The 14,030-nt window shown below is 42.4% G+C and overlaps 1 protein-coding gene across 2 annotated transcripts in view; it reads left to right on the top strand.

Annotated features, from left to right (window-relative positions):
- Nucleotides 1-14,030, top strand: part of TEKT3 (tektin 3) — a 182,786-nt gene that overhangs the window by 158,208 nt on the left and 10,548 nt on the right. For both annotated transcript variants that reach the window (XM_032615149.1, XM_032615150.1), the window contains 4 exons: nucleotides 2,447-2,530; nucleotides 7,184-7,254; nucleotides 10,168-10,311; nucleotides 12,710-12,932. In XM_032615149.1, coding sequence (XP_032471040.1) covers nucleotides 2,447-2,530; nucleotides 7,184-7,254; nucleotides 10,168-10,311; nucleotides 12,710-12,932 — 522 coding nt within the window. The remainder of the gene's footprint in view (nucleotides 1-2,446; nucleotides 2,531-7,183; nucleotides 7,255-10,167; nucleotides 10,312-12,709; nucleotides 12,933-14,030) is intronic.

The following is a 14,030-nucleotide window of genomic DNA, read 5'->3' on the forward strand; positions in this document are numbered from 1 at the left end:
AATAGGCTGCTTGGTTATTGCTGTCCCTGGATTAACATAAACGATGTCTGAGAGGAAAAAAACTGTTCTTTTAGTCTGTGTCATGAAATGCCTTCTGCATGTATGTTATGATTCCACTTCAGGCACGGTGAAATGATCAAATTAGAGCTTCTTGGGAATGGAATGAGTTTGGTTAAATAGAGAAATGGGATAGAAGTTAAGCCAGTTTTGGTCCTAGAGGCAGCCTTTCAGTTGGTTGCTGGCCTCTGACCAGGCTTCTGAATGGAGATCAAATTACCTTTAATCCTCTGAGTGTGCGATGGGCCCCCGACCCCATTCTATCCACCACCATTGGAAGAAGACATTCTGTATGTGAAGATGTCCAAATGATGCAGATTATTTTAGAAGTTGTGTATATGTGAATGGGCAAAGCGAACACTATTTTTCTCCATGTTTGTGTGACTCATTTTCCTGGTGATAAGCATTTTCAATAGGTCTTTTTTTTTTTTTTTTTTTTTTTTTATGGCATCCATAGTAGAAGAGATTAGAGAATCGAAGAGCTAGAAGTCTAGTTGTTTGGGGGGTTTGCTGGAGACCCCTGCACACCGTAGCTTCTTACTGCACCCCTCCTCCCCACTAAACACGAGTGCACACAAATACGACCACAGAAATCCTGAGAAACGTCGACAGGACACTAATGATATTCTTTTAAAAGAACTCACCATGGGATCAGAAGCCGTTCCATACTTTCTCTGAGCTCTGGATCATTTTGAGGATTCCTGGTCTATTCTACAATACATCCCATCCCATCCCACCCCACCCACCACTTACTTTAATGACACTTAAAATGACAGCCACTTACCTTTTACTTAATTTCCAGAGGAGATTCAGTTTCTTCCCTTGACACTGCTTTCAGTGATGACTGCTTTCAATGAGATGGGCATAATTTAAATACTTTTCTGCAGTTTTTGTCCAGATACCTTGTGTGTTTAAACATTTACAATCAACACGGTATCAGAAGATCCCAATTAAAATGAGAATTAGTCCCATGAACAGATACAGCTCAAAAGAGGAAATACTGATGATCAACTGTATATAAAACAAAAATATTAAAACTCAATAATAAAAATGCAAACTAAGTCAATGAAGTAACCGTCTTTGGCTTATCAAATTTGCAAAAATGAAAACCGATAATGTGTAGGGTTGGCAAAAGTGCAGAAGATGGACACTTCAGATATTGCTAGTAGACTATGGATGAGTAGAAACTTCCTGGAAAGCAATTTCGTAATACACATTAAAATAATCAGAGTTCCCTTCAACCCATTAATTCATCTTCTAGTCAGTGTACATTATACTATTAAAAAAATTAGAGATTCACTCCAAGATTTTGTTCAACGACATCATATCCAGATTACAGTGTACATACTATTATATTTTATGCTTTTTAAAAATTTAACATTATAGTCATCCCATGTCATGAAATACTTACTCTTTGAAAAAAGTATTTTAACATTTACATAATGTTATTTCATGCATAATTTAGTTGTTGGCTATCTAAGCTGTTTTCCATTGGAGTCATTAATGTACTTTGTCTCATAGACTATTTCAAGTCTACTATTAAACATCAATCCTAAAAAGAATAAAATTATGAGGGCATTGTAACTTCTGTTAAAAACAAACAAAACTGATAGGAGTATGGATAACTCATTTTTGACTTCTCTCTACTTTTTCTCTTTAATGGCTAAAGCATATTATTATTTTATTTTTTATTTATTTTTATTTTTTTGCGGTACGCGGGCCTCTCACTGTCGTGGCCTCTCCCGTTGTGGAGCACAGGCTCTGGACACGCAGGCTCAGCGGCCATGGCTCACGGGCCCAGCCGTTCCGCGGCATGTGGGATCCTCCCGGACCGGAGCACAAACCCGTGTCCCCTGCGTCGGCAGGCGGACTCTCAACCACTGCACCACCAGGGGAGCCCTGCATATTATTTTTATAATTAGGAAAACAATAAATGGTACTTTAACAATAATCACCTGGATTTTTGGTCACACAAATATTTTGAGGTCTTTAAATAATCATTTGTTTCTTCTTCACTCTTCTCAGTAGAAAACATTTGGAAATAAGATCTTGAAGACTATGATTTGGGTTATTGAACTATTTCTCTAGAAGGAATTGATGCCAAATAGTTTTCTCAGATGCTGATTTGTGGGGATTAAGTAGATGCCATCTGCTTCAGTTTGTCAACTTTCCAAATTAGGAATTTTTTTCAAACTCTTTACCTTTTCACTAGCAGCAGGGATTCACTTAGTTGTCACACTGAGTTTCTTGTTTGATTTCCAGGAAAATGGCTTGAAAAGTTGCTATTGGGAGCATCTATTGCCTTGTTTTAGAAACAGGTTATTAGAAGTGCTAGTCACTGATTTTAGTCAGGTTGTATTAGTGTTTTTCATTATTTGTGTATCTGTAGGTAGCCCGGGAATGTCTGTTTCATCGAGAGAAGAGAATGGGAATCGATCTAGTTCATGATGAAGTGGAAACAGAGTTGCTGACGGTAAATATGGGGCAAACCCTTCAATAACAAGAAACCTCATTGCCAACGTGCGTTTAATGTATAGAAACAAAAAAATGATGTTATGTAAAGACACAGTAAGGAGTTATAGTATCAGATATTTATGGTATTTAGAAAAGATACATTTTATTTTATTTTTTATTGAAGTATAGTTGATTTACAATGTTGTGTTAGTTTCTGGTGTACAGCAAAGTGATTCAGTTATACATATATATATGTATATTCTTTTTCATATTCTTTTCCATTATGGTTTATTACAAGATACTGAATATAGTTTCCTGTGCTATACAGTAGGACTTTGTTGTTTATTTTATTTTTTAGAAAAGATACATTTTGGGGGGGTTATGAAAGTAATGGATATTTATTGAGAGAATTTGAAAAATGCAGTAAAGATAAAAATCGCCTAAGTTCAATTAGACAGAAATGACTATTAATGTTAGAGTATTTCAGTCTTTTTAATAATCATACTTAGGTAGATACCACCCAGCTTAAAGACACACAGACATATCTTCCAGGTTAGAATTATAGTGTATCTATGCGTTTGAATAGTGCTTTTTTTGTTGGATAAATGCCCAATGATGTTTCTTCTTAAATGTAGACGTGGAAAGGCAGTGCTGTGTTTTTTTTAGAAGACAATGTTTTAGAGCATTTTTAGGTTCACAGCCAAATTGAGGGGAAGGTCCAGAGGTTTCTTCCCATGTGGCCCCGGCCTCCACACATGCATCGTATTGATAACTGTATGTATTTCTGATTATTTCCTCAGGATACATTTCCAAAACTGTAATCCACGTATCAAAGGGTATATGCATTTGGACAGCGTTTGATCAGCCATCCGGGAGCTTACCTCCTAGGCTCTCTCCCACAAGATCTCTGCCATTCCTTAAGATTTCAGCCCTTAGGTACCTGGGACCCTTCCCAGTCTCTCTTTTTTTTTTAGCCCGGATAACCTATTAAGCATTCGTTCTGCATCCCCAAGTGCCAAACATATGTACGTTGGTAACTCATTTTTTGGTTCACATTCATGAAGCTTAAAAGTGAACTTTTCTTTGACCCTGATGCCTTCTGCCTTCCCCTTCCTATTGATGGTACTGTTACTGGTTCTATGACTCCATCCCAAGAGGGTTCTGCTCTGAGACAGTATTGAATAGAACCCTGATACCAGCATGCAAAGAATGTCTGGGTGGATTCTCACCACCAGTAGCAAGAAACGCCTTCCCCGTCTGGGATTTCCGCCTCTAAATGGCTTGTAGGACCCCAGCCCCCTCACAACCAGCCGGGTGATGGGTCAACTTCAAGTGACTCAGGAGCAAATACTGGGAGTGCACATCTTTAAGGAAACACCGCTGCTTCCCAAACTCAGGGATGAGTGAGAATTTGAGAATGTCGTCATCAAAACACACCGTCTGTAGAAATGGGGTGCTTGCTCCTATAGGTGACATTTGCCATTATCCAGATTCCATTTGGACTTGTAGTTTGATTTTTAAAGTGTGATTTCAGTAGCCTATTCTACCTGATAAGAGTGTGATAGTTTACCCACTTACCCCAAACCTAAAAAGGCTCAGTTAAGCCTTTAAGTTTGTATGTATCTGTGGATACGTAGAACCACAGGAAGCAGGGTCTGGGTTTAACAGTGAGGTCCCAGAAATGATTGTATATCCACGGTTCAGGGTATAGCCGAGAGTTAGCACACATCCATGTGTGTGGTCAGAACTCGGAGTTCTTGTGACCTGGCCAGTATTCCTCAGCCAAGAAGAGGGCGGAGGCCACATCGCACGTGAGGGTTAAGGTCTAAATCATACTTTATGACCCATGTCGCATTATAAGTCCTACCCTTTAGTGAGAGCTTCCATCTGCGAGGCACATAATTATCTATCCCACAGCCTAGAAAGGCAGGTGTTATTACCCTTCGTTTATAACTTGCCTTTGCTCCCAGCATTTGCAAAGGCAGCATTGGACCTGGGCTATCTGATGCCAGAGCACGTCTTTAACCACTATTCCACCCAAGACGCAGGGAGGCGAGGCAACGGTGGGGGGGGGAGTGTTGCTTGAGGTGAGGGCACGCCGAAGGCTGTGAAGTCTGTATTCTACCTCCACGCTCCGCCACCCCATCCCAAGACCACAGCTCCCAAGAGGAGAACCATAAGAGATGCTTTGCAAAGGTTTCACCTGCTCAGATAGTAGGATTAATTCAAGGTTCTTCAAATGCTTGGATGTGATTCCTTGTTCTCTTTCCATCTTAAGCCACAATGTATTCATTTTGGCCACTGAGACTCTGAGAAACTCAGAGAAGTCACTGCCCCCCTTTTATTCTTGGGGTCTATTTTTCCTCCCCAAGTTCAGGATCCAGAAGGGGGGGCACCACTTGCCAGGCTCCTAGTGTGTGGTTCTTGGGTTTTCTGCCATGACCTTCACTTCCCTGGGTGTCAGGTGGCAGCTATCGGTCTGACGGCATCTGGGCTCTTCTCACACTTCTGCCCTCTGTCTGTACCCACCACCTTCCGGCAAACCTTCTTCTCACGGGCGGTTGAGGGAATAAGGCCCTTGCCCTGCAGTCACTTCATGGAGGCGTTTCCAGACCAGCCCCATGTGTGAGTGCAGACTAGTAGGTAAGTTAGCGTTGGGGACAGTTACAAAAGTCTTTGGTTTCAGGCATTCCCTATTCCAAGGAAGCCTTCTGCTTCCAACCACGATGTTCACCATATGACATTATTTAAATTCAAGTATAAAAATTAGTGTTGAAGGGATTTTTTATAGCAAGAGTCTCATTAAACGTAATTTTTTCCACTGAAAGTTCCAGGAATTCCCTCTGTGTGAATTGTGTACACATAGCATAAAAGCTCACTGGGATTTTGGCTTTTAAGTGATATTTTCTAAGCAGTATTCCATGTATCCTTTGTCAACACCTCCATGAAATGGCTACACACACACACACACACACACACACACACACCAAGCCATAGAGAAAGATGAAGACCAAACAACAAAAAATATCAAAGACAGGCACCACGTACAGTGAGAATGTGTGAGAAATCCTTGCTGCCTGTAAAGGCAGGGGGACTTGGTAACATGTCATGGGAATTTCGTTTTTCATTTACTCCAGTCATTCAGAGTATCAAAGAATCAGGCAGGAGGGTTATCACTGAAATAAACTCTAGGCATACTATTTTTACGTTAACCAATTAAACAATAAAAGAATAAGAAGGCTATATAGTCGAGTAATAATTAACATTGGAGTGAAGAGGCCTCTAAAATCAAAGGAACAAAGGCAGAAACCCAAAGGGAACATTTGATAGTTTGATGTCATAGAAACCATAAATGTCTGTATATCAAAAACACCACACACAAAATATAAAGGGAGGAGCCAAACTGGTAGAAAAATATAAATATATATATGTGTCATATAATGGGAAAGGATTGAATTTTAAATACAAGGATATTTATAAGTAAGAAAAACATAACAGAAAAGGTAGACAAGCACATGAACAGGTGGTTCACAAGAGAAGAAAGTCAAATCATGAACAAATACCCAGTCATAATATTAACCTGCAAATCTGAACAAGTGTGCTTTTACTGGGGGGTGGTCTTTCATGTTGGCAAAGATTGAGAGGAATCTTAGTGTCTACTGGGTGTGTGAGGAAGCTCACACTCGTTTATTGTTGTAAATGGGTACAACTCTTCTGAAGGGCAATTTGGTTGTACTTGTCAAAACCTTGAAAAAAGGCGTCCCCTTTGGTGGTGTCTAAATAGTTTTGAGCTTGTTCATCACAGTATAGTTTTATGTCATGGGAAAGTGTTCAAGTTTCATGTTCAGTGTTCAGTATGATGGTATGACCACTTTTCACTTGAAAAAGTGGTAGCGATGGTTATGTGCACTTTTTAAATATCTTCTAGGTGCTATTTTGGGTTCCTAAATTTTGTAATGTGAATATGTATTTCAGAGGGAAGTAAATATTTATTTTAAAAGTCTCTGCTACCACACAAGATCTCTGCTATACGTGTAACAATATATACATCCTAGCAGCATCAAAATGCCATGTGCGTGGTCAAGCAGAGTGGCATGGATAGTGCAGATTTTATACGAGTATAGCAGCTGGGCTGCAGGGCAGAGGCAGGACAAGGGGAGACCTGGCCTCCTAGGGTGGAGGTTGGCCTCCGTTTGGAACAAAAAACTGGGTCTTTTGGAGGTCACATGCACTGCCTGAGAGAACTGCCTTTTAGGCTGTCCTTTTCCCTTCCAGATTCACTTTTCTTGGAAGAATACTTAGTATAGAAGAAGCCATGCATTGAATTCAACCTTGTGTATCACCAGAATTTGACTGATTGATTGACTGATTCAATTAAAGACCAGAGATAAAAAATAAAGGAAACTCCTAAAATTTTACCCCTGTCCCAACTTGTTCCACAATATATTTCCCTAAAGCCCTGTAAAGGGTGAATCTCAGTCTTATATTAAGACAGCGATATCATGGGGGCGTGTAGGTAAATAAGTGGGTATAAAATTCTTTTCTTGTTTTACTTCACGATTTTCCCAGAAACAAAGTTTTCCTTCATCAGTGTTTTGTTACATTGTTGACTCTGAACGTTATGTTCAATATCAAAACATTAATGTGGCTTTTTTTTTTTTCACTTGGGTAGGAGGTTGATATTATTCTGTGTTGTCAAGAAAGGATGAAGCTGCATTTGGACAAGGCCATTGCCCAACTGGCGTAAGAGCTTTTACCTCTCTATACAGTTGAAACTCTATCACGAAACTGTACTTCCACGCTTCCCAATCAGATTTCTCTTAGCTTCTTATGTCAGGATATCTTACACATGGACACACATCCGCATGCACATACACGTTTTTATTTAGAAGGTAAAATGAGTACTTGTGATAACAGCTGTCAGCATAGAAAAAATATTGGCTGAGCCTGTCGCCTTATAGGACTAGAAAGGTCAACGTTCATTTGGTGATGGCCATGGAAAGAAGTAGTGTTGAATGTGTCACACAGAGGAAATGATGATTCTGCCTGGACTGATGTTGTCAGGGGTAGCGTGTGATGTAGCCAAAGGAATAGTGGTTCTAAAGGTGGTGAGTTCTTCTCACTCAGTCTCCTGACCATCAAGATTGATGCTATGAAGGTCGGTGAGATTCAGATGGCTGAGTTCTCTCTCAAGCTGTCACTGGAAGGGCTCCTTAATTCAGAAATCGGTGAGGATAGCTGAGGATTGGCTAAGGATGCTCTAACATGGTTACTGGGCTCGGTCCAGCAAAGGTGATGGGAGGAAGGTTTTCAGCTCCACTTGTCTTGAAGGAACAATTAAGGAAGGAACATGAGATGGGCTTGGATCTCAGCTGAGAATGGAATCTCATTAGAAACCAACATGGAGGCCTAGATCTCTCCCATCTTGGGCTCTAAGACGGTGGATGGATAGAAGGCCTTCCTAAGGAGGCTCTGAGGTCAGGTCAGAGGAGGTCAAGGGTGTCAGCCCAAGAGAGGAAGCCTGGGGAGCATCTTGGTCCCAGACCACAGATGAGAAAGACCTAAGAATCCCAGAGTTTCAACCCAGTAACCTGAACTCGGAAGCAGCAGGGATGCAGCTTCCTCTCCTTTCATCCTCTGCACACACACGCTGATTTAGAATTCACAAAATGCAGATGACCTGTGTACTGCTACCCTCATCTCCACTTTACAAGCAAAGAAACAAAGAGCTTTGACAGGTCAAGTGACTTACCTGAAGGCACAGGCCAATTTAAAGAGGATCAGCCCCTTCAGTTCCACACAGGCTTTCCTGGGTGGCTCCTCTATGCCAAGACCTTTATCGGGCGCTGGGAATAGAGAAATGTTCTAGGATCATCCAGTTCTCTGGCTTTTTCACATGCTCTCTGTATGCGATTGCCCAATTTTTATTTCTCCCCAATTCCAACAACCTACTTGGTACCTCCGCTTGGATGTTTAATGGACACTCAAACGTAAAGCAAGACCTGCTGTCTTCTCCCCGAGCCCTGCATCCCACCCATAGATTTGCTCACCTCTGCTGATGGAATCCTGCTATTCCAATGGCTTAACTTTCACTATTCTTTTCTGCTCCAGAGCCTGTGCTCTTTATTTATTTATTTTTTAACATCTTTATTGGAGTATAATTGCTTTACAATGGTGTGTTAGTTTCTGCTGTATAACAAGTGAATCAGCTATACATATACATATATCCCCATATCCCCTCCCTCTTGCGTCTCCCTCCCTCCCACCCTCCCTATCCCACCCCTCTAGGTGGTCACAAAGCACCGAGCTGATCTCCCTGTGCTATGTGGCTGCTTCCCACTAGCCATCTATTTTACGTTTGGTCGTGTATATAAGTCCTGGTTCCATCTTTAAAGCGTCTCCAGAATCTGAGCATTTCTCACCTCCTTCACTGCCGCCCCGTTGGTCCAGGCCACCACCATCTCTCACCTGGGTAGCCTCACCGGTCTGCTCATGGGGTCTCTCTGTCCCCTGCAGTCCGTTCTTAACCCCACACCAGAATGATCCTTTAAGATTGTAAGTCGGTGGTCTCTCACTCCACTCAGAGGAAAACCTGACATATTCCAATGGGCAGCAAGGTCTGGTTCTCCCTCTGCAAGTCTTGGTATCACCTGCTTGAGGAGAGTCCTACCCTGACCATCCTATTTAGAATCGTAGCTCACATTCCTGGCCCCCTTTTTCCTGCTTTGTTTTCTGCATTGTTCTGCTAACAAACCACAGGATTTGCTTATTCCTTATGGGGACTGCCTGTCACCCCCCTGTAGGATGTGAGCTCCTCTAGGGAGGAGACGTTTGCTTTGTCCGTGATGCATCCTGGCACAGAGTAGGCGCTCTGTAATGCTATGTGGAATGAACTATGCCACAAGTCAGGGCGTGGCTCACCTGTCACCCATGCCTGTCCCACTGGCCTGTCTCTTTGGGACTGAGCTGCCTGCCGGGTCCTCTCTCTGCATGGCAGGGCAGGAATGCCAGGCATCTCAGAGCTCACCAAGTCCTCTTCCTTCCCAGGAGAGTTCTGGAGGGAGCGGGAGGCCGGGGACTGCCAATTCCTGGCCTCTTTCCACACGCTGACTCCTGCAGGGGAGGTCCATTTTGACCCTCGATTTCTACCTCCAGGCCTGGCACAACTGCAAAGTGAGGTCATTTACAGCTGGAGGGAGGCTGGCTGTGAATACCTCCTAACTTCTCAGGGAATTGCACTCTAGGAATGGAGGAGAGAGGGGTTAGGGTGTAGCTGAGGAAAAGGAAGAAGGAAAGGGAGGCACAGATGTGGACAGATTGCTCCAAACCAGTGTCGTGTCTGGAGCGGTTTGGGTACTAGGAAGATGGGCCCCAGCCTGGGGGAGCTCCAGATACCAATTTCTGTGTGTCTGCACGTCTCATGCCCATGGAAGGGACAGTGTGGGCAGGGCTCTCATCGCCCACATGTAGGGACAGCTCCAGGAGACGCTGCTCTTAATGGAGAAGTTGGACATCGTGGGAAGGAGGAGAGACCCAGAGAGCAGTCACGGGTGCGCGTGGGGGGTGGTGGTGGGTACCCATCCCGAAGGGCCGTCATGCTTCCTCCTGTGACATTGTTCCCTTAGCCTGAAACTCCGTCTCCCCTCTGTGTTTTAGAGCCAACAGAGCTTCCCAGCACGAGCTGGAGAAGGACCTGAGTGACAAGCAGACGGCTTGCCGCATCGACGATAAATGCCACCACCTGCGAAACACGTCAGACGGCGTCAGCTACTTCCGCGGAGTGGAGCAGGTGGATGCCATGTGAGTAGGGCGCGTGCCGCTGCTGTGATTTCCATGTCGCTTAATTCATTCTCTCTCCTTTCAAAAGGATGCAGCGCACAGGTAAATCGGAGATCCTGGGAGGATGCGGAAAGGTAAGAGGCACCTGCTATGGACAGGTCGTCAGTAAGCACGGTGTTCTGCAGACACTTGCATCCTGTAATCTTTTGTAGAAGAATATTCATTGTTTATATTTCTAACTGTGAAAATAGCACCTGCTTGAGGCAGAAGAACCTAGAAAACACAGTTTAGCACAAAGAAAATAAAATGTTACCAATGTATCGGATGCCCTGGACGTGGGCCGGGGGTGGGAAGTACAAGCTGAACAACAGCTGAATGTTGAATAATTTATTTCCACTCTTTCTTACACCTGCCCTGTCCGTGGTTTCTTTGCCAGGCCCCTGGATACGATCTTGGGTTCATGCTCTTTTCTCTATGAGAGGGCCTGTCTTTCTGCATCTTGATAACCCTGCTATCTTTCTTTACCATCTTATAAAAATGGTCCTGTCGCTTTCACATCTCTTTGGAAAATAGTGGCATAGAACATTAAAAAAAACCAACTTGATTGAGGTGAAATTCACCTATGCTAAAATGCATTTGGCGTTAGTGTACATTTTGATGAGTTTTAACAAATTTCTATGCCTATGTAACCGTAACCATATTCACACTCATGGCCCCTCCCCCTTTTAAAGGGACTCCCTTTAAAGCTCCCTTTAGGGCTGGTCACCCCAAAGCAGACCCCCTCTTAGCTCTTCTGTAATAGGAGCAGCAACGGATACCAACTTTGTCATTCAGATTCTTCAGGTGTGAATCAGATTCAGACCCTAGGTCCTAAGTGGTCCCCATGAAGTGCCTCTTACTTAATTTGAGGAGAGCAGGAAGCATCTTCCTTTTCTCCTTCTGGGGTGGACGTGGAGGCGGGGGTGGGCTGGGATCGAACCACACACACTCTGACCACTTGGTCCTCCATAAAGGGCCTCATCTATTTCCAGCATGAATTCTTAGCCGTCTCTTATAGGGTGTCAGGGTATGGAACAGATAGGATGTTATTTTTGGTCATCATGGCCTGAGCTAAAACCTTAATCGACAGTAAGAGTCTCATTTGACATCCTATTACACCATAAAGCAAAGAAACCACACAGAGAGGCCCAATGTTAACAATTTACCATCAGTCCTTCCAGTGTTCTTCCACTCGTGTAGATATCGATTTATATTTTTAAAGATTGGTATTACGCATGTACTGTTTGTATAGCCTGTCTGATTTTTCACTTCAGGATATGTCAAATACATTGTTTGGAAAATATTCTACTACAGCATGAGTTTGCATGCTGTATGGATTACTTTTTAAAAGGTGCCATACTTTACTCAAATTTTTCTTTACTTTGGGACATTTTAGCGTGTTTGCAGTGTTTCAGGGATTGGCATAAACACTGCTAAAAATGAATCTCCTTACATGTACATCTTTGGGTTATTTCCTTAGGATCAATTTCTGAAGTGGATCGATACAGAGATTAGCACGGCCCTTGCTCAGTGATGGTGTGCCAGTTCAGGAAGCATTCTGTATTTTTAGTCCGGGGATATAAAGTACAGCATGGTGACTGGTTAACAATACTCTGTTGCATAGTTGAAAGTTGCTAAGACAGTAGATCTTAAAAATTCTCATTCAAGAAAAAAAGTTTGTAACTGTGTGTGATGCTGTCAGCTAGACTTACTGTGGTGACTTACTGTGGTGACCATTTTGCAATGTACCCATAAATCAAATCATTACGTTGCACACCTGAGGCTAATATCATGTTATATTAGATTTCAATAAATTAGATTTCAATTAGATTTCAATAAAAACACTTTCTAAAGTGGAATTTCTGAGTTATACACATTTGCTCTCCGGCACGGCCGTACCAATTCAACTTTCCTACCTGCAGGATGTGAGAATCTTTTTCTAAACATGCTCACCAGAAAATTATCATTCTCTTCATTCTTTGTTATTCTGACAAAGGGTTGTTAATATGTTGTTGTTTTCATTAGTACCACTTTGATTAGTCCTGAGGTTGAATATTTTTTCGTAACGCTTATGGGGCCGGTGAGACACATTTCTAATGAATGGACGTACTCATACCCTTCACCGATCCCCTCCCCCGCCCCTGCACATTGGCAGAGGACTTAATTTATGCTGCGGATTTACAGAGGGAACGCGCTCAAACAAAGAGCAATTAAGAAAATTTTAAAAGAAGCTTTGCTCTGATGTTTACACTTCGTGCAGTAAAACCAGGATCAAGTGATTTGGGGTTTTTTTCTTTCTCAGGACGAACGGTTGCCTACAGAAAATCTAGGCTGCTTCATCATCGTTTCCATTGTCTGGGTCTATTTCTTTTTTCTTCAGGGTCTCAGTGCCCGATACCTGGGCCAAATTTACCCACGACAATATTCTTCGCTCCCAGAGCGAGCGAGCTGCCTCTGCGAAACTAAGAGACGACATCCAGAACCTCCTGGTGGTGACAGCCAACGAGATGTGGAATCAGTTCAACAAAGTGAACCTGGCTTTCACCAGCCGCGTTGCTGAGACCGCAGATGCTAAAAATAAGATTCAGATTCACCTCGCAAAGGTAAGCCAAGCACTGGGGGGCCCCCGCAGCTGACCTGGGACCACAAATCTCCACCGTAAGGCACATGACTTCCTGGCCATACAGACTAAGAAAAATGACAACTGGTACAGAGTGCACCATTTATTTTAGCCAGGTAGCTAGGTGTCAACATGAAATTGGACTCCAACATGAATTGGAAATGGGAACACAAAGAATGCACTATGTCATGAAAGGTTCCTAGTATTTAATAGAAACAAAAATATTATTATTAACGTTCAATGAATCACCGTATGTAACCAGGAAGTGAATTTATTATTAGAACATATGGTAGGGATGTTTTCTGTTAAATTATTTCGGGCCTTTTTTTCTGGAATACAAAACCAAATACAGGCGACTATTAAGTGGTTCAAAATGTTTCTGATATCGAACTTCTGAAAGTGCTTTAAGTATAAGTGTTTTATAAGGACAATAAGATGAAAGATTTAGGCAGAATTCATGGGTTTCAAGATAAACAAGGTGCTCTTGCTTTTTTTAGTATCGGTCTTGGAGTCCTTGTTATTTCTGTGGATTATGCTGCATATAGTTTTCTGGTTTTGTTTCTTAATTTAATTTTTATCTTATACTGGGGTATAGTTGATCTATAATGTTGTGTTAGTTTCAGCTGTAGTGGTTCAGTTATCCGTATATACATATTCATTCTTTTTCAGATTCTTTTCCAATACAGGTTATTGCAGAATATTGAGTAGTTTCATTTCTCTTTTTAAGAACCTTACCATGTTGGCTCTGTTGCTCTCAGGAGATGTTATCCTATCGAGGGCACTGTGTTTTCCCAGGCTGCAGTAATTTACCTTTCCTTCTCATGGTGTCTTCTTTGGGCGATACACATTTGTTGGGTCAGACAGCTTCTACATCCAGCGAAGGGAAGAGAGAAGGATAAAATGTAGTTTTCGTCCCAGGAAGCTTATATTTGTGGAGAAGGTGCGTGTAACATGAAAAGCTCATGCGCGATGAAAAACAATAGAACATGACAAATCACGGTTGCCAAATAGCCAACCCAGAAATTGTTCTGGGAGTTTGGAGGAAGAAGCGAGCATTCAGGTGGGGCAGCATCATGGACAA

The sequence above is a fragment of the Phocoena sinus genome, chromosome 20 (genome assembly GCF_008692025.1).
Source record: "Phocoena sinus isolate mPhoSin1 chromosome 20, mPhoSin1.pri, whole genome shotgun sequence".
NCBI classification, from domain to species: domain Eukaryota; kingdom Metazoa; phylum Chordata; class Mammalia; order Artiodactyla; family Phocoenidae; genus Phocoena; species Phocoena sinus.